Genomic DNA, 25,518 nt, shown 5'->3' with positions numbered 1-25,518 from the left:
AGCTGTCATTTATTGAACACTTATCACGTGCTGGGCGCTGTGCAGAGTTCTGCACTTCCGTTTTCTCATTTACTTCCAATTTCTCATTTAATTTAGACAATCTGTGAGGCATGGGTACTATTCATAGCTCCATTTGAACCCATCTTGGATTTGAACCCAAATCTAAGTCCAAAGCTTGTACTTGACACTAGAGTAATATTAAACAGGAGCTAAAAATGAGGCATGAAGGAGCCAAAGCAGCATGGGTGGATTAGGAACCCTCAATTTCAAACTCAACTCTTTACAGCTATTTGGAAAGTCCGAGGATTTCCTTCTAGAGCACAGGATCTCCTCCATTTTCTACCAGAGACACAGGGATTCCTCCATACTCTGTTTCAGACAGGTGATTTTAGCATGTGTTCCCACAGCGCGCAAACAGCTACAGAGTATATGTGGACACCGGCTTGGCATTCCACAGAAAAGCCTGTCTCTCTGGGGGTGGGGTGGAGGAGATGTAATGTGTCCTGTGGCTGGCCCCAGCAGTTTACAGGTAACAGAAAATACATTCCCCACGGAATTGGGATGAGTAAGGTATTTAAGGATTTCACACAGAGCCTGACACTTAGTAGGTACTCAGTAGATGCTGATTCTCATCGTCCTTCTGGAAGATTTTCTTTAGTTCATGGGTATTCAAGTCAGTAGAATCCTATTCTTCTAGCTTCTCTTGAATCTAGGCTCAATGTTGAGAAGACAGGAGATAACATTTTCTGGGTCAGCCCCTGTCCAATCCTGTGAATCATACCAGCTCTCAAGTTTGAGCTCAGAACTGAAATCTGAGGCCAAAGAAGGCAAAATATTTCCCTTTCTCATTCTTGCTAAGTTTCTGAGTTATTGATGTAATGGAAACAGATAGCCCCGGGTTCAAATTCGGGCTCTGCATTTGCCTTCTCAAGTTACTTGCATGTTTCCATCATGGAAAAAGCCTGGGCTGTGGAGAGGCATAAACCTGGCCATTTTACTCAATCATTTCTCCTTTGTCAGGTATCTCCTTACCTGTGAATGGGGCCAACAGCAATCCTCTGGCAGGGTCATAAAGCTTGGAGAGTAATGTATGTGGTACAATCAAGATGCAGCAGCAGAGGCCCAGGAAAGATCCTTTACATGAGCCATTCATTCATTCAGGGCATTGGCAATCTAAGTTGAGCAAGTGGTCCCAAGTCTGAGTGATTCATCCTTCTCCCTGTCCAGTAGGAGGGCAGCCAGGCAGGGTATCTGTGGGTGCCCTGCCCACAGGCTAGAGCAGGTATAGGGACAGACAGCCTTGTAGGGGCAGTGGAGGTGCCAAGTACCACCTAAACCCAGCCCCACTGCGGTCTACCGCCAAAGCCCCTGGCACAAAACTGTGTTGCTTCAGCTGCTAGTAGTTAATGCTCCTTTACTTGGAAATGTTTTCAGCTCCTGGGAGCAATATGGTGCCGCGAGGGCTTACTGCCCAACCCCCTTGTCTCCCGGCGATTGAGATCCGCATGCACCCTACTCCCAGCCCAATTTACCGTCCTTCAAGGCTCACCAGGCTCTGGGCCCAGGGTCAACGTGGGCGTGGGGGGGAGGGGGGAGGTTGTCGGGGAGGGCGGGGAACTTTTCCCGGAAGGGGCCCAGCCGGGTCTTGGCTGGCGGCCCCGTTAGCCACGGCCCGGGACCCCAGGGTGGGAGAGTGAACGGAAAGGTACTCGTCGTGCCTGGAGCGGTTGCAAAATCCTCAGTTATGAGGAAGAAACTGGGCTTAGAGGCACTTTGATGAAGGGGCCCTCTCCCCTGCCCTCCTTTCAGGTGCTGGGGCCTAAAGGGGGTGCAGTTACCCTGCGGAAGGCGGGAACTAGGAAGCGTTGCGGGTTGGACACCCCGCCTTCCCAGCCTCTTGGTGGGGGTGGGAGGGCGTGGTACGGTGGCCCCGCCGGGGCGGAGAGGGGGAGAGGGGTCGGTGCGGGGGCTCTGCCTCCCGGGGAAGGGGGGCCCGGCCAAGTCCACGCGGGTAGGGAGCAGGCCCTCTCCCCTCCCCGCGCCTGCAGGGACCCTACGCCTGTGTGCGGAGGAGGCCGGCGTCCAGCAGATGCACGCGGTGTAGGGGGGGGGGCGGGGGAGAGGCGGGGAGGAGAAAACCCACAACAAAACTTGCGTCGCCGAGCTCACGGCTCGACTTGAATGGAAGGAGCCCGCGCCCGCGGAGCGCAGAGACTCGGGACAGCGCGGACCGCCGGCTGGGCGCGGCGCGGCCCGGGGGCGCAGCAGGTACCCGGCGAGGGCGGCCGGGTGGGCCAAGGGGTCGGGGCCGAGCCGGGGCGGCGGAATCACAAGTCCCCGCCGGGTCCGTACAGCTCCCGCAGCTACCCCCGGCGGAGCCGCCGCACTGGCCCCCTAGGTGGGAGCGGTGCACCGAGTGCGCGGCCGAGAGCTCCAACCTGGGCGTGTGACCCCTCCGCGATCGCGACCCGGGCGGGGGTCTTTTCTCCTCGCGGGCTAGAGACTGGTCCCGGCCCCCGGGCCCCCCCGCTGCGCACATCTGGAAAGAATCTGAGGGCGGATGGGAGGGGGGAGTGGAAGGATGCGGGCGGGTGACAGGGAATGTGGGGGCAGGTGGAATTGGGGAGGGGCGTGGACCCCTGCACTTAGAGACGCGCATTTTTCTACGTCAGCTTACCCCAGCTACTTCACCCTTCAACCTGGTTACAGACGGAGAAACTGAGGCCTAGGGAGGGGCCGAGGTATGCTTCTGGGAAGCGTGGACAGGTGTGGCGGAGACCCCGAGACGACGGCTTGGACGCGCTCGAGGCTCGGCTCCCCAGCCCCGCGGCGCGCACTCGCCCAGCCAGAGCTCACAGCTGGCACCTGGTGTCCGTTTGTCTGTCTACGCCGCTGGCTCCCCGCGGGGACAGCTGGACTGAGGGTGGGGTGGGGAGGGCACGCGGAGCTAGAGAAGCGAGGTCGGCGCCCTCCCTCTAAATCGGGATAAGTCCCAGGTTGTTGGTCCTTGAATCGCCAGGCTTGGGGGCGGGGGGTGGGGATGGTTAGAATACCTGATGAGCCGTCAGGTGGAAGAGGAGGTGGCTGCGGCGGCGGCGGCAAGCTCCGGGCAGCCGCGGGATCTCCGGGTGCGAGGCAGCTGCACCGGGAAATTAAGGAGAGGAGCAGGTGAGGCTCCGACCATCCCTGGTCCCCAAGGCACAGAGGGATGCGCTTCTGGCACTTGGAATGCATCACGGATCTGTTGAGGCCCCCGCAACCTCAGTGGCTGCTCTTGGACCTCGGGCGGGCGGGGGAAAGCGAAGCTGTGGTCTAGCGGCTCTGAGAGGCACCACTGCTGTGAACCGCGAGAGCCTCTGGGTGGTCATGTCCCCTTTTAGGGCCCGTGGCCCAGTCTACTCGAGCCTCGCACTCAGGTGCAAGTTAAGAAGTGTTAAGATTCATGTGGCTGTTTTCACGAAATCTTGTGGGAACATACTTGGCTCTATCTGAATCTCAGGGAATGGGTGACAAATGGTGGCACCTTTAGGCCTGTAGAGTCATACATAAGACCTCTGACCATGACCTGCCTGGTCCGATTGATGGCTCCTTATCACCAGCACCTTAGCATAGTGGCTGACACCCCCGGAGGCTTGGACCTCCAGCCCTAACCTCATCCCCTGTCTCATTCTGTTTACCCTTCTTTAAAGGCAGCTCCCTCTTTCCCCATCCTGTGGAGTACTTTTCCTCCCCCTTGTCTCCCTGGAGAGCTCCGACTCCGCCTTCAAGAGCAATTCAAGGCTCTGGGCAGGAGTCAGAAGACACAAATTCTAATTCTGGCCTTAACTTCAACATACTAATCTGTAAATTGAGAGGGCAAATCTTTTCCAACTCTGCCTTTCACAAATTCATTTCTTCATTCAGCAAGCATTTCCTGAGCACCTGCTCCATGCCTGGGGAGTTAGAAAGGCTTTGCTGAATCGTGCAGGGTGCAGGGAGCCAGGGTACTGTGGGTGACCTGAAGAACTAAAGACAGTGAGGCGCAGCTATCTGGGGCCCAGCGCAAAGTGGGTGATTAGTGAACTTCTACAGTATTTGAGTGGAGAAGGAAGGTGCTGCTTGGGGCGGAGGATCTGTGTCCTGATTTGGGTCTCCTTTCCCTTTCCTTATTCTAGTCCTTTTTTTTTTTTTTTTTAAAGATTTTATTTATTTGACACAGAGAGAGAGAGGTCACAAGTAGGCAGAGAGGCAGGCAGAGAGAGGGGGTGGGAAGCAGGCTCCCTGCTGAGCAGAGAGCCCGATGCGGGGCTCCATCCCAGGACCCTGAGATCATGACCTGAGCCGAAGGCAGAGGCTTAACCCACTGAGCCACCCAGGCGCCCCCCTTATTCTAGTCTTGCCTTAATTCTCCACTTAAGCTCTTCTGGGCCTTGAGGTTTGGTTCCCCAGGGGTGGTAGGTGGGGTGAGAGGCAGTAGGTCCCAGGGACTTCCTCAGTAACAGCAACCCTGTGTGTGTGTCACACTTGCTGGAGGCTAACATCAGATGGACATGTCATTTCATTTCATCCTCATGAGGATTGCCCAGGCTAGTAAACGGAGGCTCAGGCGATGAAGTGACTTATCCAGACTCACATAGCAGTCAGGAGTGGAACCCATGTCCTTCTGTTGCTCAAGTGCTCCCCCTGAGAAAGAGCTCACTGCAGGCCGAGCTGCTCCTCTTACTGGCCATTTGCTGTCCCAGTGTGTGAGTTCCTCACTGCGGGGCTCCTCACTCGGGATGTGCATAGACCAGGGCCTGGCCTCCTTTGCTCTTCTGCACACAGCTCCCAACGTGGCTGAGCACACAGAAGGGGCTTTAGAGGCTAATCTCGCCCAACATTCTTAGAACAACAGCAACAACAAATTGAGACTCAGATGGGCCATGACGTGGCCAAGACCACACAGAAATCCAGGTGGTGGAGCTGAGACTGCCAGCATTCCAAGGTCCAGAGGAGGAGGTGGTACCCTCCAAGCCTGGTGTGTTCTTCCTCCCGCTCCTGTGAATCCAGCTCCTCCTTCCCATCCTAGCACCTCTCTCCACCCAGACCAGGCTTACTACCCCTCACCTGTACCGTTGCATGGCCTCAAAGAGCTCCCCACTGGTCCATCCATAAACCTACCTATGCCACACTCCTGGGGCAGTGGCTCCTCATCTTTCCTAAGATCTTAAGATAAGCATCCTGGCTTCCTGGCTTCTTGGCCTGGACTGTCCACCTGCATCACTCCCCATCCCTAACACTCAGCAGACACTCCATGGAGGTTTGTGGAGGTCACAAATGGGCTCCCTTGCACCTGGCCCTTTGTACCTGCAGACCTCCTTGCTTATGTCACTTTTCCCCTTTTGCCCGATACTCGTCCTTCACGGCTAGATAAGGCATCACTTCTTCAGAGAAGCCTTCTTGACCCCAGGCATGGTTAGCTCTGCTCTGGCCCCCTGTGGACTCTAGCTTCCCTCCTTCACACCTCTGATGACACCAGGCTTGTAATACTCAGTGTACATCTAGTGTCCATGCCAGGACCGTTCAATAGAAATAGAACGTGAGGGGCGCCTGTGTGGCTCAGTGGGTTAAGCCTCTGCCTTCGGCTCAGGTCATGATCTCAGGGTCCTGGGATCGAGCCCCACGTCAGACTCTCTGCTCAGCGGGGAGCCTGCTTCTCTCTCTCTCTCTCACTCTCTCTCTCTCTGCCTGCCTCTCTGCCTGCTTGTGATCTCTGTCTAATAAATAAATAAAAATCTTAAAAAAAAAAAGTAATAGAATGTGAGCCATAAATGCAAGCCACATATGTAATGTGAAGCCACATTAAAAAAAATAATAAAACAGGTAAAATTAATTTTAGTAATTTATTTTATTTAACTCAATTATTCAAAATATATAATCAATATAAAAATAAATATTTTATGAGATATCACTAATATTAATAATGAGCTATTTTACATCCCTTTTTGTACTAGTGTTTGGAATCCATGTACACTACATTTTACACATAGAGCACCTCTCAGTTTAGACTAGCCACATTTTAAGTGCTCAGTAGCCCCATGTGGCCACCACATTGGAACGGCAGGTGTGAGCTTCTTAAGGGCAGGAACCAAACTGAGTGGTCTGTCTGGGCCCTTTGTGCCCAGCTTTGGTTGGCCCAGGGAAGGGCCCCAGGGTTAACTCTGCTTCACCACTTGACAGCTGAGTCACATTGACCAACCCAACTGGGCCTCATCTCCCTCATCTATGAAGTGATGGTGATAGCATTTTCAGTATGGCTCATAATGTTAATATAAATTACTTTGACAGAGACAGTGTATAGATCTTTATAGATACAAATTAAAGGGGAAGGTGAAAAAACTAGCTGGTCCAGTGAGTGCACAGAATATGTGAAAAGGATCCTCCTCCCTGGCCCCCTGCCCTCATGGATTTGGGGTTTGGGCCTGTGCCCACACTTCCACTCCCAGAGCCCTGGTCTGGAGTCACACAGATAGGTAGGGAGGTGGACTCTGGTCTAATGCTGATGGCTCTCAGGGGCTGCAGGCTGTTGAGCTGGTTGGGGGTAGGGAAGGGTTATAATGTGTGTGGGAGTGATGGGCTGTAGATGGGTTGAGGATTAGTGGCCCGTTGGGTCAGGGATGGGGCAGCAGGGGTGTGGTAGGGTGGGCGCAGGGCCAGGCCACAGCAAGTTATGTCCTGCTGCCACCTGATCCCTGGGGCCCAGGAGCTGTGTGTGTGCTAGGCTCCCTAGTTTCCTGCCAGGTCAGGGGCTGGGATCAGAGTCTGCTTAGGCCTCCTCGACCTACATGGATTCTAACTAGCCTAGATGCTGCCCATCTTCTCTGTCCTCACACCTTTCTCTCTGGGGCCTCAGAGAGCTCACCCAGTCTGGGGTGGAGGATAGGGCAGGAGTTATTGTACTGGGCTCTGCTGCCGCCTCCAGACTGAGGGGCAGGGAAATTTGCCACCTCACTTATGTTCCCTGTGCCAGCACAGGGCTGAGGGCAGACGAGACCTCACCTTGGAGAGCTGGCTGGGCCAGGGAGTGAGACAAAGCAGTGTCTGAAACGTCCTAATGGCCGCAGGGCAGCCGGAATTCATGGAAGGCTGGAATCTGCAAATCTGTAGGGAGCTGGGCCTAGGGCTGGACTGCAAACACGAGCAGATTTTGGACAAGAGAAAGGGAAGAAGCAGGGGCTTCTGGAGTGGGCCGTGCCCACAGATACAAGTGGTAGGAAGAGCTAATGTTTATTGAGCACTTATGGTGTACAGTATGTGCCTCTCTCTGTTCTGACTCTCACAGTCTCGCCATGAGGGCAGCTCTGGTAACCTCCTTGGACAATGAAGAAGCCGAGGCTTAGTGGGTGACAAAACAGAGCCAGAGCTGACTACAACCCCAGCTGTCTTGCTCCCACACCAGCCTTCCTAACCAGACATGGGCAGCGGTGGCAAGTGCCCCGTTTCCCTAGGCCCAGCATCTCAGGCCTTTCTAACTGCTGTGTGGGCTGTGGTCCCCAGTCTAGTGCCAGGGCAAGGGCCTCAAACTGACACACACACCCCTAGCCCCCGCTGCCAGCCGGGCACAGGGCTTAGTGTGCACCTGCGTTTATAATTGCCATAGCAGAGTGATGGACACACCTCAGCCTCTAGGAGGCACCAGGAGCTTCCCATATGTTACCATGCCAACCCCACACAGACGCTGTGGTTTGGGATGTATGGTCTGCAATGTAAGATGGGGAAATTGGCTCCGGGAAGTCCTAGCTCCTAAGTGCTGGAGGGGAGCTCAAACTGGGGTCTGTGGGACTCTAGAGAGTAGGTGTACCCGAGCTGTGGCCTGTCACAACTTAGCATTCCCCAGAGATGTTTGCTAAGTGAGTTTCTTGTAAAGAGAACTCCAGGGACCAGCCCGGAGCCCAGCTCGGCCCCTGCGCTGCCTAGAAGATGGGACCCCTGCATCTTCCTCATGGTCTGAGGCCAGCCCCAGTCCCCCGCCTGTGCTGCCTTAAGGAACCATGCTGGGGAGTGGTCTCTCGCAGGTAGCAGCAGTCACCTGCACACAGCAGGCCAGCTGAGGGTGTAAACAAAGGGAAGAAGGGACTGGGAAGGTCCTGGGAATGGTAGCAGCTCCATTCAACTGAGGCCAGCTCTGTGCTGGCTCTGAGCTGCGCCTCTGCCCAGAACCTGAGAGTGGCTCACCACCCTCTATGGGAGAAAGACAACTTCACATATTCACAGTCCAACCCAACTCATGCCCCTCCCTAGGGAACACAGTAAGGGAGAGCCCTTCGACAGCTCAGGGTCTTACCAGGAGCTACAACACTGATGTTGGTTCTTAAAGTTGCTGACTGCACAGAGGGGCAAGGCACTCCAGGCAGAAGGAACAGTATGTGCAAAGGCCTGGAGAGAGGATCTACTAGGTAGACTTGTATACCTGGGGTGGGGGTATTGGAAGAGAGACCGGCTCAAGTCCGGAACAGCCTAGAATCCCAGGCCCACCATGGCCCTCCCTGTGGCTCTGGAGGACGGACAGATCCTCCTGCCCTGCCTGTGCCCGGGCAGCAAGTGCTCTGCAAAGTCCCAGCCAAGCTCTGCAAGTCACAGTTTGTCCTGGGCCTCAGCTTCCCTGTCTGTGAAGTGGGGGTACAGATTCCTTGGGGGCCAGGCCCGGTAAGGGTTGCTGACTTGCCTCCTGATGACAGGTAGGAAAGTGGGGAAGGGAGGGTGGCAGTCAGCAGATCAGATTGTGCCCAGGACCCCAGGAGGGCGCCGTTATGACCTCTGTGGGCCCTTGCCCTGTGTCTGCTGTACCCGCAGGTACCATGGCCCAGAGCAGGACACTGCTGCTTCTCTTGCTGCTGCCACTGCAGCTGCAGCTGGGACCGGTGGGTACAGCGAGGTCTCCAGGGTTTGGCCGAAGTGGTACCCACAGCCTGAGCCCTGACGAGAATGAATTTGTGGAGGAGGGGCCAGTGCTGGTGCTGAGCCCCGAGGAGCCAGGGCGTGGCCCTGTTACCATCAACTGCCCCCGAGACTGTGCCTGCTCCCAGGAAGGTGTTGTGGACTGCGGTGGCATCGACCTGCGAGAGTTCCCGGGGGACCTGCCTGAGCACACCAACCACCTGTCCCTGCAGGTGATGCGGGCCTCGCAATAGCGGCCACGGGGCTGCCCCCTACACTTGCAGCTCCTGTCCCTGACCCCCTGCCCACAGCCCCCAGCTCATCCAGAACCCCCAGTACTTGTGGCACCCCCGACTCAGTGTGCTAGGGCGCTCCCCGCTCTGACGCCCCCGTCACAGAGTACTGTGCTATTACATCTGCCTTATTCCACCTGAAGGAGTCAGGGCTGAGACCCCTCAGCAGAGTCAGACCCTGGGAAAAATAGACACAGAGCCATCTGGCAGCTGACCTTCTGAATAGACAGGATGCCCCAGACACTGTTGCAGGCCAGGAATATAAGAGAAAGGAGACCCTGATAGGGTGTTCTGGGGGCTCAGAGGATAGACTAGTCTCTGGCTTGGGTATAGGCTAGATTTTGAGAAGTAGGACACAGCACTCTGGGAGTGCTGGCAGCCACGACCAGTTCTGTGTGGCCCAGGAGCCCTGGGGGAGCACGAGGGGCTGTTGTACTCATTTCCAGAGGTCAAGCCCAGTGAAGGGAAAGGGACCTGTCCTTTGTCACCCAACCTGAGGGGTCCATGTTGATGGTGAGGGAGCCCAAGGCCAGGGTAGCCTATGAGGGAAAGGGACACAACACTCATTGTTGGTCCATCCACTCATTTATTCATAAAATATCTCCTGGATACCTGCTCTCCACCTCTGGGGCTGGGTCAGGTGCTGTGCATGGAGGGAACACTCAGTCTGTGGGGGAGGCAGAGATCTAAACAGGTCAAGATAACAGCTGGAAACAGAAGGCTAGTGCAGCAGGGCCCGGAGCAGCTCCTAATCCAGCCCCCAATCCAATTCAGGAAGGCTTCTGGAGGAGGTGGTACCCCACCCAGGTTTTGAAGCCTTCCAGAAGGATTGAGGACCACAGGTTTTTCCCCCTTAAGAAAGGGAACCCAAAGTAGTTTCTGGCTTGGGGTGGGGAAGATGGGCTGGGGATGCTTGTCACCAAGTAGGAACATGAAGGGAGCGGAGATGTACTCCAAGTTTGCACTGTCTATAAATGCCCATGATGGGCTTCTAGAAGGTGGGACCTGCTCTCTGTTGTGGTTCCTGCCAGGCCTCCCCATGCTTAGACCCAGCCCTGGCCAGCCACAGGTCTATCTGCATGGTGGAGAACCCCAAGGGAGGTGCCCACCAGAGGGATTGGCTCCTGGGACTGCATGGGGGTGAGCCTCTACTGAGGCAAGAGCCCTGGGCCTCTAGTGAGGCCCCCTCACCACCCCTGTCCCCTGCTCCCAGAACAACCAGCTGGAGAAAATCTACCCCCGGGAGCTCTCCAGGTTGCATCGGCTGGAAACTCTGAACCTCCAGAACAATCGCCTGACTTCCCGAGGTGAGGAATACCCCAGAGCCCCGGCCCGGGACACCAGGTGGGGGACCGGGCGCCCATGGGAAGAGCTCTGCCCTGAGGACCCAGGGATATGGGAAACAGCAGGGCCAGGCTGGCAGCAGGACCCCATGGGCAACGGGGCTCCCTCTGGTTACCGGAGAGCCCCCCAAGCCCGGGCGTGCCTGAGTGCTCAGTGTCGGGTCACGGGACAGGCTTCAGAGAAGCTTCGATTCCCAGGACCTTTGTCAGAGACTCGTAGGTAGATTCACAGAAGGCCTTTAAAATCAAAGAGCCATAGAATCTTCCAATTGTAAAAGGCTATTTTTTTTCCCAATACAAACACAATTTATGATTATAACAGAAAATTTGGAAATGTAGAAAATGAAAAGAAAAACCTTACTCATAATTCTGCCACGTGGAGTTCATCAGTATTGATATTTTGGTATATCTCTTTTCACTTTTTAAAAAAACAGCTTTACTGAGGTCTAACTTACATACTGTAAGGTTTACCCAACATAAAAGTACAATTTGATGAGTTTTGGGAAGTCTATACAGTTGAACAACCATCGCCACGTTCCAAACTAGTCTTTTTTCTTTGCGTTTTTTAATTCCTAGTGAGCTTATAGGATAGCCACGATAACGACTGTAACAGCTTTGTTTCCCCTAGCAGTTAGCTCAGCAGCGTCCTTCCTGGGGCTGGACACTCTGGGTGGCCATCACTTTTCCCAGCGGCAGCAGGGTGTTCCCCGAGGGTGGGGGGTGCTGCACAGTTTATATAACTGTTCCCTCTCCTTAGATACTTGGGTGAGTCCCAGCATCTGAGGAGCTGGGAGACCGGAACTGAGTGTCAGAGGCCGGCCTACGGACTGGAGAAGGGCCAGGTTGGCTAGGCTCCCAGCGACAGTCGAGTCCTGACACCACATCTGCCAGCTGGGACAGGGGTGGGCCAGGTGGTGGGGAGGTGCAGGGGCCCCTGCCCTGCCCTGCCGCTGGGTATCAGGAGGGTCTGTGACCCCCTTGGGCCGCACCTGAGGGGAGCACTCCTTCCTGGTGAGGAGGGGCGGTGCTGGGTCCTCTGCCCTGTGGCCTGACCTGATGAACACCCATCCCCATTGGGGTGGCCCCGAGCAGGTGAAGGATCGATAATTTCTGAGCCCTTTCCACCTGCTCCTCAGAGCCAAGGCCCCTGTGAGCAAGGGGAAAGAAAAGGGGGCTAGGTAGGCCTGCTGGGACTGGTCGGAAAGGGATCAGAACCCAACCTGCCTCAAGGGGGAGCCTTCCCCAGTCCTGGAAAGTAGGGTGGGCCTTGTGGGGGTTGTTGGTGGCGTGCTGTATGCCCTGTAGCATCTCCTTCATCCAGGGCTCTGACCGATGCCTGTCCTTTGAAGGGCTCCCGGAGGAGGCGTTTGAGCATCTGACCAATCTCAATTACCTGTACTTGGCCAATAACAAGGTAAGGGGCCCCCTGGTGTCTGGGGCTGAGCTCAGGGAACTTTTACCAAGGCCTTTTCTAGGGTGGCAGCTGGGTCCCCATTGCTGCTCAGACGTTGGCCCTGGGATCAGAGTGGCCAGATAATGAAAACAGAGGCCCAGGGCTTACAGAAGTTTAGGGAGTGACAGCTCATCCCCACTAGTGAGGGGCTACTTGGAACACTTCCTAGAGGAGGCAGCATTTGAGCAGGACCATGAAGGGTAACAGGACTTCAGCCAGGGGCCCTAAGGGGGAGGCACTGCTGAAGAGACAGAATGAGAAGAGGCAAAAAGGCACTCAACTTCAAAATAGTTGGTGTGTCCCAGGGCTCTGTCTTGGTTCCTTCCCTCTGAGCTCTCTCAAGGTGACCCATCCCCTCCTTGGGCTTTAGTACCCATCTGCATCATGGCCATGTCCAGTGGCTGTCCCCAGACCTTTCTACTCCTCCCACTCGAGACTCGAATCCGAGTCTGAGCCACAAATCCTGGGTGCTTTGCTCAGCCACGCCCCATCCCACTGCAAGCCCTTGGCTCCCCTCTGGCCCTGGTCCACAGCCCCCACCTAGATGGCCCTGTTTCCTCATTCGCTGCTCCTTCTCCTCAGAGAAGCCAGAGTGACCTTTAAAAATCACCCTTGCTTCTACTCTTCCATCCCCTGTCCCCAGCCCAAACATTCCTGAAGCTTCCCTTTCCACCCAGAATGAAAGTCACGCTTTTCCCCCATGGCCTGTGGTTGGAGGGCCTATGTGTGGGCCTCGCAACTCCCATTCCCACTCACTCCCTCTACTCCAGCTCCCAAACCAGGCAGCCCCCCAGCAGGGCCTATACTCACTGCCCCTGCCGCCATGGGTGCTCTCCCCTCAGATGGCGTTAATGGTGCCTTCATGCCTTAAGTGTCCCTTGTTCCCTGAGCACCCAACCCAGTTGTTCCATCTTTGGTCTGTTTTAACTTGTCAACCCTATCCTATACTTTTGTTCCTTGTTCGTTGTCTTCTCCACTAAGATGTAAGCTTTGGGGGTGGGGATGGGGACACTTCCCTGTTTTGTTCCCCAGGACATGTCCAGCACTGGGAACCAGGACTGCAGTGTTGTAGACTCAGGGCCTACGATTGAATGAATGAAGGCTAGACACTGGGCCGGGGGCGGGGGTGTCTGGGAAAGTGTGGGTCCTCACAGTGACTGCACGGAGGGTCTGTGCTGGGGAGCTCTGAGGGGAGAGACCAGGAGGACAGCAGGACAGGACAGGGGCCAGGCCTAGAGGGCTTTGAATGGTCAGGGTTGGGGGGAGCTATGCAAGTTCTGTTTTTATGATATCAGGGGAATGGGATGGATTTCCAGTTGAGAAAGATGGCTCTGGTTGCAAGCAGGTGGCAAATTGGAGGGGCCCAGATGGCAGCAGGACCGAGTCTGCCTCTGCCCTCCATTGGTCTTTCTTCCCCAACTCTTCCTTTCCAGCTGACCTTGGCACCCCGATTCCTGCCAAACACCCTGATCAGTGTGGACTTTGCTGCCAACTATCTCACCAAGATCTACGGGCTCACCTTCGGCCAGAAGCCAAACTTGAGGTGAGGAGTCAGACAACTCCGGCTGGGGAAGATGGAGGAGCTGAGACAGACACTCCCAGCCCTGAGCAAGGCATAGAAAGCCCAGACAGGCCCTGGAAGAGGGGAAGGCCGGGCAGGGCAAGCAGGATGCCCCTGGCTCAGGGCTATGGGCATGGGTATTGCCCGGGGGCTGCAGGATCTGAAGCCTGAGAGGAAACCGTCCAGGAGACAAGATCAGAGAGTGATGTCTATGGACTTGTGGGGAGCTGGGCAAGGGTTTTTACCTCCTTCCCCAGCCTGTGGGGGAAGGAAGCATCTTCCAAGAAGCAGAGCGGGCCCTCACTGAGAGCTGCTTTGGGAGGAGTGAGGCCTCCTAGCAGAGGTGTGTGAGCAGGGCAGAGTGGTGCTGGGGGGTACTGCCAACTGCCAGTGCTGCTTCTGTCCCTGGATCTGTCACCTCACTCGATTGTCTCTATCCCCCAGAGGAGCCAGGGTCACTGTACGTGGTCCCATCCCACTGATGAGAAGGCTGAGGCCCAAGAGAGGTCACACAGCAAGAACGAGTTATATCTTCTATATTTAGAATATCTACTCTGTTTAAATACCTGCTCTTTCTCTGATTTCTGGTCTTTGCTCCTTCTTATATGTTAGTGCATGATGGCAAGGTCCTGTTGATTGTGTCCACTGCTTACATCTTCAGAGCCTAGAACAGTCTTGGCCCCTAGGGACACTCACTATATATTTGCTGAATGAGTGAGAGGTTACTTCCTCTGTGCCAGGCCCTGTCCTGGACACTTGAGACAAAGAGGTGGCAGGGATGGTCCCCGTCTGCGGGAAGTCCCACAGAACTCAGAGTCAGCTGCGTGGAGATGCCAGGCAGGGATCCAGGGCTGCCACAGTCAGGGAGTGACTGAGAACTGTTGAAGGGTGTAGAGGAGCACAGATGAGGGGGAGCACAGATGGTCAGCTGCCACTGACGTGTGTGGCAACCTCCAGTGGTCCCTCGGTCTCCTTGCTCTGTAGGGTGCACTGGATTAGGTAGGGTTTGAGGTTTTTCAAATGGAAAGAGTGTACTCTTTCTAGGCCCTGGCTCAACCTGAGCAAGGTCTGGAGGCTCACCAGGTAAGCTGGTGGGCAGGGGAGCCCGGGCGAGGGTAAGGACCTTTGCCTTGTCCTTCAGGTCCGTGTACCTGCACAACAACAAGCTGGCGGATGCCGGGCTGCCAGACAACATGTTCAACGGCTCCAGCAACGTGGAGATCCTCATTCTGTCCAGCAACTTCCTGCGCCACGTGCCCAAGCACCTGCCGCCCGCCCTCTATAAACTGCACCTCAAGGTGGGAGGGAGAGCGTGGGGAGGGGCAGCAAAGAGCAGGGCCCTGCCGTGGGGGAAGAGCCCCGGCCCACTTAGGCCCAGTAGCGAGGCTGTGGGGCCTTGGGTACAAGCCAGAGGGCACAGCGTTTGCTGTGGAGAACAAGGCTGATGCCCAGGTACACGGCTGTCGATACCACAGGCACAGTGCTCCACGCCCGGGCCTCTTCCCCTGGCTCCCCAGGCCCCTTTCCATGTCTCATTCCCAGGCCCTGCCCTCGCCCCTTGGCTCTCCCTCATGCTCCCCTCCCAACCATCCCATCCCTCAGAACAACAAGCTGGAGAAGATCCCACCAGGAGCCTTCAGTGAGCTGAGCAACCTGCGTGAGCTCTACCTACAGAACAACTACCTGACCGACGAGGGCCTGGACAACGAGACCTTCTGGTGAGCCCGCCTGGGCCCTTCGTGGGAGCGCAGCACCGGGGAAGCTTCTCCCCAATTGGCAGCCATCCCTCTCCCACACGCCCTTCACCCGCCTGCTCCTGGCCAGCTTCCTGGAGAAGGAACTTTGGGGCTCCTACCTTGGCTGACATGTCTGTCTGTCTTTCTTTCTTTCTTTTTTTTTTAAAGATTATTTATTTGATAGAGAGAGACAGCGAGAGAGGGAACACAAGCAGGGGGAGTGGGAGAAGCAGGCTTCCTGCTGAGCAGGGAGCCCCATGTGGGGCTCTGTCCCAGGACCCTGGGATCATGACCTGAGCCAAAGGCCGATGCTTAACCGGCTGAGCCACCCAGGTGCCCCTCTACTGACATGTCTGTCCCCAAGAACGAGTGATATGTAGAGAGAAGACCCGCCAGAATGCCAGTGAGACATCTACAGGGACTGGCTTCTTGGTACAATGTTGAAACTGGAGCATACTTGTTGAAAGCAATGAGGTGTCACTTTTTAGGCCCAGGGTAGCCACAAAAGGCCTTAAACGATTGGTCTTCAGAGGCTCTTTGTGTCAGAAACCACGCTAGACTCTTCCCACACCCAGAGAGCATCGAATCACCCCCAAGGAGAGACTGGAGGGGACTAAGGTCCCCCGGTGGGTCAGCTGGGGGCAGAGCAGTTCCTGGTCGTCTCCCTCGGGAGGAGGGGCTGCAACAAGCACCCTGCGGGCCTCTGCCCACACCCCACCGTCCTCGTTCTCCGCCGCAGGAAGCTCTCCAGCCTGGAGTACTTGGATCTGTCCAGCAACAACCTGTCACGGGTCCCCGCCGGCCTGCCGCGCAGCCTGGTGCTCCTGCACCTGGAGAAGAACGCCATCCGGAGCGTGGACGCCGACGTGCTGACGCCCATCCGCAGCCTGGAGTACCTGCTGCTGCACAGCAACCAGCTGCACGCGCACGGCATCCACCCGCGTGCCTTCCAGGGCCTCAAGAGGCTGCACACGGTGCACCTGTACAACAACGCGCTGGAGCGCGTGCCCGGCGGCCTGCCCCGGCGCGTGCGCACGCTCATGATCCTGCACAACCAGATCACCGGTATCGGCCGCGACGACTTCGCCACCACCTACTTCCTGGAGGAGCTCAACCTCAGCTACAACCGCATCACCAGCCCGCACGTGCACCGCGATGCCTTCCGCAAGCTGCGCCTGCTGCGCTCGCTGGACCTGTCGGGTAACCGGCTGCACACCTTACCCCCGGGGCTGCCGCGCAATGTGCACGTGCTGAAGGTCAAGCGCAATGAGCTGGCCGCCCTGGCACGCGGGGCGCTGGCCGGCATGGCCCAGCTGCGTGAGCTCTACCTCACCGGCAACCGCCTGCGCAGCCGGGCCCTGGGCCCCCGGGCCTGGGCCGACCTGTCCCATCTGCAGGTAAGGGGGTGGGGAAGGGGGCTGGGTCGTGCCCATGTGGGGTGCTATTGCTCTGGCTGCCCTGAGTCCACCCATCTTGTAGGCTCAGTTGAGGGGTGGGCAGGAGGACCTGGCTTGGGGGAGGGGGGAGCAGCTAGACCAAGGAAACAGTAGGTATGGCTGGCACACCGCGTGCAGCAGTGAGTGGCTGGTATGGCCAGGCTGAGTTCAGCCCCTGCAGGGACAGGCTTTAAGAGGACTGTGGGGGATCTAGGGAGGTCATGGCTGCAGGGAGGGTCTCACAGTCCAGGAGGACCGGGGCGCAGGGCCAGTTCGGGGACACTGGAGAGACAAGCTCACCCACCTGAAGGCTCAGGAGCAGGTGACTAGGAAAGGCTGGGCTGGGGGAGGGGAGGGCGGGAAAGCCTGGGAGGCAGGCTGACCTCACAGGGCGAGGAGGGCTGGAGGAGGCGACCTGAGGGTTGTTGGGGGGCTGCTGAGTGAGTGTGGCTGCTGTGGCCACAGTCTGAGTCAGTCGGGGTATCTGGCTGTAAGAGAAAGGTCCCACTTAGTGAGGGCTGAGAGGGAACTCGAGTAGAGAAATCTGGGAGGCAGAGCCTAGATGCTGCAAGGTTAGGAAGTGCTCCCATTCTATTGCCCTGTGGGGGGAAGGGGGGCCCTTCCCCAGATGTTCCCCCTTCACCCCCCCCCCCCCAGCTTGCTTCATCCTCTCTCTCAGGGCTGTGCTCAAATGCACCTACTTGGGAGATCTTCCTTCACCAGCTCTCACCCTCCTCTGCTTTGTTTTCCCGCACAGTCCTTATCCCTCCTGGGCATCAGGTCATCTGTCTGTTCACTTGTTGCCTGCTTTTCTGCTAGAACAAGGGGCAGGCATTTTATTCTGTTGGGTTCACTGCTGGCCCCAGGGACCTATGTGTGGTAGGCTCACAGTCCCTGTATTTTGGGAGAGCTGTCAGGAAGAGGATATCCAAGGGGAGGGGAGGGGAGAGCCCACAGATTGGGCAGTGGGCAGGCAGGGCTTAGCCCTGAGGGTGGATCAGGGTGGGAGCTGGGGGTAGACAGCTGGCCCCGCAGGAGCAGCTAAGCTGGGGTCTCTCCTCACCCAGATGGCCCTGCTGAGGCCCAGACACCGGGATCCAGCTGCCTGGCCCAGGCCCCCTTGGTTTGTCCTCAGGAGCCCAGATCCCATTGTCCTCTCCTCCACACCTGCTCCTCCTCCTGCATTTTCTAATTCACTGAAGGGGCTGCCCACAGGAGACTTGGACGCTGCCCCTGATACCCCCTTTACACACCACCTGCCCCCCAACACCCACTGTTACTGAACTCTCCCAATTCTACCGTCACACGTCTCAACTCACTTTTCTCCATCCCTGCTGCCCATACTTCAAGCCAAGGCATCCCTATTTCTCAGCTGGACCCCAGCTCTATAGGAGCGCTCCACTCCCACATCCCATATGCAGTTGGTGGGTTCTTGCAAAATTCACGCTCACCTTCCGCTCCTGCTCAGAACTCTTCTATGGCTCCCGATGGCTCTTAGAATTCAGAACAGAATCCTTGCCACAGTTGTCAGAGCTGGCCTGCCTCTGCTCTGGGCCAGGATCCTTAGTCTCCCAGGCACACCAGGCGTCACTCACCCTGGCCCCACTGCGGAAGCACAGCACCCTGGAAACACCTGCTCACTCATTCGTTCCACAGCCTGTCCCAGGCCTCCACCATGTGCAGACATAGCTGCCCTAGAAACTCCTGGCAGGGAGTAAGACAGATGGAGGGTCTCTATCCTCCTGGAGCTTGTAATACACCTAGGACTTAGTCCAGGTGTCATCTCCTTCAGGAAGCCCTCAGTGAGGGGCAGATGTGGCCTGGGTGACTTCAGTCAGGGAGGAAGTGTCTGTTGTGTGTGTGGGTTCTTCCTCACACTGTTGGATCTTTCTACAAGCGGCTGTCCCCCTCCCCCGCTTCAGAGCCCCCACCTGTGCTGGCTGCTGTACTCCCCTGATGCAAGGCTGGGTCAGGCCACTTCCCTGGGTTCCCTCCACACTGCCCAGTTCTACCAACTGTCATCAGATTTTGTGTCCATCTCCCCCATCACCCTGACCTCCGATGAGGTCAGCATCTCTGTGGATTCCATATCCCTGGCCCCCGTTGGCACTGAGGATGTTTGGAATGAATGAGGAAGTGTAAGAGCTGTGTGGAGGGAACACAGTGGAGAGCAGGGAGCCCTGCTGGGTAAGGAAGGTGACAGGGAGGCTCCCCAAAGTGTGTAAAGCTTGTTTTCCTCTTGATTCTTGAATCTTGAGTCATGGCTCCCAGTTTCCTGACCCTGAGCCCCAGCCTGTTGGGGTGAGGAAGGGAGATTAGAGATGAGGGAATGCACCTGTGTGGCACAGGTGTGTGTCAGAGCGACTGTGTGCTGATGGCCTGAGGGAAAGGCAGGGAGCTGGGCCTATACACGCCCGGGTCTCTTGCGTCTCTTGCCTATGGCGTTTGCTCCTCCCTGGGGAAACCACACCATTTCCCTGGCCACCTGCTGCTTGCTCTCTAGGCATGTGATGACTCAGACTGGCCAGCCTAGGACTGCCTGCCATGCTAGGGTCACTGTGGGCCTCAAATCCTTGCTCCCAGCACCTGCCCATGTGGCCTCTGAAGTCCCATGAATGAGCAGCCCCACCCGTATGAACCCCCACCCCCACTGTCCTCAGACCTGAGGATGGATCAGGGTGGGAGCTGGGGGTAGACAGCTGGCCCCGCAGGAGCAGCGGACCAGTGTGGGGATATTCAAAGCCTGGAGGATCCCTGGCCTCTGCCCTTCTGGGGTCTTCAGTCTGATGGGGTGACAGGCAGGCTAAGGAGGAGGGACTGTGCCTCCCAGGTATCTTGGCTGTCATGTCTGTGGAAAGGCAGCAGGAGACGGGGAGGACATAGTTAGAACAAGGGTTTGGGTTTCAGCCTTACACAGGCTGTCAGGCCTCGGACAGATCTCTTAAAACCTCTCTGAGCCTCTGTTTCCCCACCTGGAAAATGGGGCTAGTTCTAGATCCCACCTCACAGGCTTATCATCAGGTTTAGTTAGACCAGGGGGTGGGTGGGATCTTTGCAAGACATTAAGTGCTTTGCCTCCCCTGGTCACCCATCCAGCTGCTGGATATCGCTGGGAATCAACTCACAGAGATCCCGGAGGGGCTCCCCGAGTCACTCGAGTACCTGTACCTGCAGAACAACAAGATCAGCTCCGTGCCTGCCGGTGCCTTCGAATCCACACCAAACCTCAAAGGGGTCTTTCTCAGGTAGGAGGGCTCCTGGGGTCAGCCTGGCTCTGGCGGGAGAGCTGAGGCTTTTGGAACAGCTCCCAGGTAGAGGTCGGTGTTCAAAGCAGGCTCCGCGGCTGACTGGCTGTGTGACCCTGGGTACATCCCAGAACCCCTGTCAGCCTCTGTTTCCTCTGCTCTCAAGGGTGGGGACAGTCCTGACCAGGCCTGGTGGCGTTTATAGGTTTGTAAAAGGGCTTCAAAAACCTGGACAAGCTGTGTGTGGGGGCATTATTGATGTTACTGTGGCAGGAAGGGGTACCCGAGAGCATGGTGACTGCTGTGCCCACAGCTGGCCGGGGTTGAGCCTGGGCCTCAGACGCAGGCCAGCAGATGGAAGATGTTCAGGTCCTTGCTGAGCTGTGGGGGTTTAGAATTATTATTTTTTAAGACAGAGAGAGGGAAAGGGGAGAGGAGAGAGAGAGAATCTTAAGCATGCTCCATGCCCAGCGTGGAGCCCAAGGTAGGGCTCGATCTCATGACCCTGAGATCCTGACTGGAGCCCAAAGCAAGAGTTGGACGCTTAACCGACCGAGCCACCCAAGTGCCCCTTGAATGATTCTAATGGGGGAGCCAATTCCTCAGGACAGCAGCCAGGGTGGTTCTTCCCAACATCCTACCTAACTACTCCCTCAACTCAGAGAGAAAGGGCAGATTCGAGAAGGCAGAATGTGCACCCCCAGGGAGTTGATGGCCCAGCAGGCCCCAGGCTGGGTGGGGGTACAGTGTGACCCATGCGTTGGGTCCTGTGAGGACTAAGGCACAAAGAGTTGAGGCGGCCTGATATCAGAGCCCAGCCTCTGCCTCCCCTCAGCCTGAGTGCAGCCCTGGCCCAGTTTGACCCTGGCCATGCCTGTGTGCTGCTCCACACCAGGCTCCAAGGTAAGCCTAGGCTGGCAAGCCTGGAGCCCCAGGCCTTGGGGTTAATCCCAGAGGGAGGTGATCCCAGGCAGATAGGAGTCTGTCACTCCCCAGTCTTGGAGCATTTGCAGATGGGGGCCTGCCCTCGCTGTAGGAGATGAGTGGCCCAGGATCCACCCTTCCTTCCCCTGTAAGCTGTAGGCACACTGAACAGCTGCACCTTGCTTCTCAGCACTGACCCCCTCCCCGCACTCTTTTTGTGCTTACTGCACCGTCTTCCTGGAGAACTGTCCCCTCCCCTTTCCCTGTTATGGTGAGTGGAGGTGGGGACTCTGAGGGCCAGGCCTCCCACGCTGACCGCACATGGCTGCCTGCGCAGGTTTAACAAGCTGGCTGTGGGCTCCGTGGTGGAAAGTGCCTTCCGGAGGCTGAAGCACCTGCAGGTCTTGGACATAGAAGGCAACTTTGAGTTTGGTGACGTTTCCAAGGACCGGGGCCAGCTGAAGGAGGAAGAGGATGAGGAAGACGAGGAGGACGAGGATGAGGAGGATGAGGAGGATGAGGAGAGGCGATAGTGACAGGGTGAACTGGATGTGACACAGGTAGGTCTGTGTGGGGGTGCACTGACCTCTCCCCATCAGTGTCCTGTCCCTGTCCCCAGTGTGGGCCCTGGGTGAGGGGCTAGCCAGCCTGTGGTAGGCCGGCACAGGCAGGGGCCTCTCCAGAGCGAAGAGCACCCTGATGGGACATGCACAGGGGCTGGGACGGTGGAAGCAGGGAATGGATGTGGGGGCCCCGGAGGAGGCTACCACTGTGACCCAAGCTGCAGGTGAGGACGCACTCAAGCAGATGGCCTGAAGGGGCTGGGGTGCGGGGGGCAATGCGCAGACTCCAGAGACCAGAGTCAGCCTTCCCGGCATGAGGTAAGGCAGAAAACAAGCCCCCGGACCTCACTCGGAATCCCGGGCGGATGATAGTACGGGGGGAGCAGATTTGTTGAGGTGGTAGAAACATTGAGTTAGAAGGCCTAGGGGTCCTAAGGTGGCGGCCCAGGTGTGGGCTGGATGTGTGGGTCAGTGGCTGGAGATGTGGGTCCAGCCATCATCAGCCTGGAAATAGTACGAGGCCACAGGAGGCTGGGGGAGCTCACCTGAGGAGAGTGCAAGGCCATGGCCCGCTGCAAGGATGCCTGCAGAAGGGGCTGGAGGGAAGCAGCAAGGGAAGGAGGTAGGAAAACCCCAGCCGCCATGGAGGGAGCTTATGCGCATGTACAACACAAGCACCCCGTGTGTGCACATGGTGCACCAACACCCATGTACCCATGTTCACACGTGTGTCTAAACACGCATATGCTCACCCGGAGCACACACTTGTGGAACACGTGGTGTGCACAGACACACAGGCACGTGCTCCGTGGACTGTTCGCAGGTGCTGGGCAGGCACAAGCGTGCACACACGAGGACGCGTGCATCCCCACGCACAAGGCCCTTAGAGAGAGAGCAGCCACGTCAGTGCTGCTGAGGGGCAGCGGGAGGGAGCCCCATCAAGGACCCAGCAGATTTGTCCACTAGGAGCTCAGACAGGACCTTGTGGGGGAGGGGCCTCAAGGGCAGTGGAGGTGGAGGAAGTTGCTGTGGAGAGGAAGACCCACAGAAGGTCCACACCTCTGTCAAGAAATTTGGCTGTGAAGAGATGAGAGGGTGGCAGAGGGAAGGGGGTGCGGAATACAGGGGGGGCTCCATTTACCTTTGCCCTTTGCAGAAACAGAGCCTGTTGGAGTGCTGATGGGGAGGGGCTGGCCTGGATGAGGGGGTAAAAAACATGAGAGAGGAGGGCAGGGCGAAGCTAGCCCCACGGAGACAGCCTCCAGTGGCTTTGGCAGGAGGGTCAGTGCTTCTGCGGGGACAGGAGGGACGGAGGACCAAGTGGCTGCAGTCACACACAGGTTAGTGGCTTGGTGGCTGGACATGAAGTCACATCAGCCCGATGCCTTCCGCCTTCTGTTTTCTCTGTGCAGCAGGAGGTGCTCAGCTGACCGGGGTGGGTGTGGAGAAGATGGACCATAGGATCCATCCGTGGCGGGGTTTTTGGCCAGGTGTGTGGGACAGAAGGGTAAGGAACAAGGATGTTGAGGGTGTTGGCAAGAGAATGACTGCAGTCGTGGACCCTGGGGGTCAGTCTGGGAAGGGAAGGAGGTGTAGACAGGAGGGTGGGTGGGCAGGGCCTCTGGAGAGGGACTTTGGAGAGTGGGCATGGTGCGGTGAGTAGCCAGGAGGGGAGCCGTGGTCAGAGTGAGCTGAGCTGGGGACGGGGTCACAGGGTCAGGCTGTGGCTCTGGGAAGGGGCCCCCGGGGCCACTGTTAGGACACTGACTTAAAGGAGGGGCTTGGGTCAGAGAGGAGACTGCAGGGTGGTGGTGAGGACCCCATGGGTAGATGACAGAGGGAGGTGGGGCTGACAGAAGGGTGTGCATGGGGTCGTTATCCTAGCTCGGCAGAGAATAGACCCAGACACCATGCTTGGGAATCCCCTTTCTCTGCTGCGGGGCCCACCAGGAGAAGGTGGAGACCTCCTCTGCAGGCATTGTCCTCAGGCAGAACCGGGGTCAGGGATGGGGATGAACCCTGAGGGGGCTGTGGAGTCCTAGGGTGGGAGAGAATCTGCCCCTTCTGGAGGCCCTTGGCCTCAGGCAGGTCTACTGATTGGGGGTGCAGGGGTGGGGGCATAGGGGTGCCTGGAAGGGGCCCTGGAGAGTGGCCAGAGGGGCCCCAAGGCCCTCTAGTTCATACAAGGCCTGCCACATCAGCAAGAACACTGCCCAGTGGGTAGCCTGCTGGCTCTGGGCCCCCAGGGGCAACTCCCCCTCCTACCTGCGGAGTCCCCTCAGGGAGGCCCCCTAGCTCGAGCCCACCTCCCTAAAGCCAACAGTTCCACCCCTGACTCTTCCACGTGTTCTGCAGGACAACGGACCCCTGGACCCTTTTCTGCAGCACGTACCTGTGCCCTGTGAGCCCTGGTGTGCCATGTTCACAGACACCCCCAGTGCCACCCCTACCAGCCCTGCCGCCCACCGCCACCACCACGCAGGCTGAGCACACAGTCTCCAGCCCCACCTGCTCCTGCAACGCCCTCAGCCACCCATGTGCAGGTACCATGACGCGTCTACACACTGTTGGCTTCACGGAGCCCACCGAACAGTTCCATGCCCTGCCCAGGCCCTCCAGTGCGGTCATGTCCCTGGACTCACGCAGACTTAGGGAAGGGTCTGACCCTGCCCTGGCACCCACGGATGCCTGCTCCCTTCACCATGGACCCACATGTATACCCAGCCACTGCCCCCCCGCCCACAAGTCACATGTGAACAGTCCTCTGTGGCTTTGGCCACCAACATATCTTGCCCCAGCCAGAACCAGCCAGAACAGCTTGCCATTTGCTCAGCCATCTGTCCATCCAAAGACAGAGTTATCTTGGTGCTCTCTGTGGCCAGGGACCACCCCCGCTCTGGAACTCACAGAAGCTGACTTTTGTTCCTCTTCCTGCCTTTGGGACTGCTGCCCTGGCCTGCTTGCCCTGGTCCCCAACTGCTGGGGCGGTTACTCCCTGCCATGCCCTGGCCGGCCACAGATGCGTCTTTGACGGAGATCCCACTGAGGCCAGAGGGAGTCTCCTGGGGCAGCTGGGGCCCTGGGCAAGAGTGAGGTGGAGGGGCAGGGCCAAGCAAGGAGGAAGGGCCCAGCTGCCCTGATGACATACCTTTTTTTATTCTTTGGGCCTGTGGGGAGTTCTGGGTGCCTTTGGACTTGGAATTCTTTTTAAGAAAAAAAAATGATAAAAAAAAACCTCAAAGCTGATTTTTCTTGTTACAGAAAAACTAATATAAAAGCATTACCCCTTTCTGGCAGCCCATGGCCGTGTCTGTGTATGCTTCCTGCCAGGCACTGGACTGGTGCCGGCTGGGGGTGGGCAGGACACAAGAACCTCACGGCCCATCCAGACAGGCACGGGTTGGTGCAGAGTTCAGTTGTTGGGCCCACAAGTCATCACATAGGCAGAGGTCCAGGGGTGTGGGGCTTAGTTACAGGTAAGGAGGCCTGAGGCCTCCTTGGTGGGGGTCGGCGGGTCTGGCCAAGACCACCACACGGGGCTTGTGAGCTCACTCTGTACTTCCAGAGGCTGAGCATCTGAGCAAAGGACCTCCTGGCTTTGGGGCCCTTAGGCTCTCCCGGAGGACCACCTGCATGCTGACGGGGGTGTCCCCAGGATGGCCAGGGTGGGAAAGAGCCTGGAGACAGGCCCGGGAGATAGAGCAGAGGCTCCTTGGGGGCCCAGGTCTTTGCAGTTCTGACCGGGGAAGCAGTGAGGGACATGCCTGATGCTCCCACCGCCCCCAGCGGGGCCAGAGCTGGAACCCAGAGGGGGAGCACCTGGCTCAGAGCAAAGAAGGAACTCTGACAAGCAGAGCCACCCCACAGTGGAGGGGTGCCCAGGAAGTAGTGCCCTCCTGCTCCTGGAGGCAGGTAAGCATGCTCCTGTTGAACCCAAGGAAGAGCAGCTTCCTGCCTTGGGGTGGGCCAGGCTCCATTGCTCAAAGGGCCTTAGAGAGGTGACACGGGGAAGGGGTGTTTAAGCCAGTCCACACGATTGTGGGACTGACTGATAGCTTGACCTCTGACC

At 57.3% G+C, this 25,518-nt stretch overlaps 1 protein-coding gene across 5 annotated transcripts; it reads left to right on the top strand.

Moving 5' to 3' along the window:
- Window positions 1-383: 383 nt before the first annotated feature.
- PODN (podocan) lies at window positions 384-24,750 on the top strand. Of its 5 annotated transcripts, none has more exons than XR_007126690.1 (12): window positions 394-529; window positions 8,812-9,128; window positions 10,402-10,495; window positions 11,881-11,945; window positions 13,418-13,527; window positions 14,687-14,843; window positions 15,148-15,263; window positions 16,021-16,678; window positions 19,814-19,962; window positions 21,224-21,446; window positions 22,865-22,939; window positions 23,805-24,750. XR_007126690.1 is itself a non-coding variant. In XM_047726430.1 (11 exons), exons 1-10 carry the CDS (start codon window positions 394-396, stop codon window positions 21,417-21,419), a joined length of 1,998 nt encoding a protein of 665 aa, XP_047582386.1. In that variant the 5' UTR covers window positions 384-393; the 3' UTR covers window positions 21,420-21,446; window positions 23,805-24,750. The 5 variants fall into 5 exon arrangements, 3 of the variants coding, with proteins under 3 accessions (XP_047582386.1, XP_047582388.1, XP_047582387.1); XR_007126689.1 differs by having other exon boundaries at window positions 22,862-22,939; XM_047726430.1 differs by lacking the exon at window positions 22,865-22,939 and having other exon boundaries at window positions 384-529.
- The last annotated feature ends 768 nt before the right edge of the window (window positions 24,751-25,518 follow it).

The sequence above is a fragment of the Lutra lutra genome, chromosome 4, assembly GCF_902655055.1.
Source record: "Lutra lutra chromosome 4, mLutLut1.2, whole genome shotgun sequence".
Lineage (NCBI taxonomy): Eukaryota > Metazoa > Chordata > Mammalia > Carnivora > Mustelidae > Lutra > Lutra lutra.
The sequence above is the reverse complement of the archived record's forward strand: the minus strand, read 5'-3'. Positions and strand labels throughout refer to the sequence as shown.

Coding starts and splice junctions, on each gene's coding strand:
- PODN (XM_047726430.1), top strand. CDS start 394: ATGTGTTCCCACAGCGCGCAAACAGCTACAGAGTATATGTGGACACCG. Junction 530..8,811: donor CTGGCCCCAGCAGTTTACAG/GTAACAGAAAAT, acceptor CTGTACCCGCAG/GTACCATGGCCCAGAGCAGG. Junction 15,264..16,020: donor CTGGACAACGAGACCTTCTG/GTGAGCCCGCCT, acceptor TCTCCGCCGCAG/GAAGCTCTCCAGCCTGGAGT.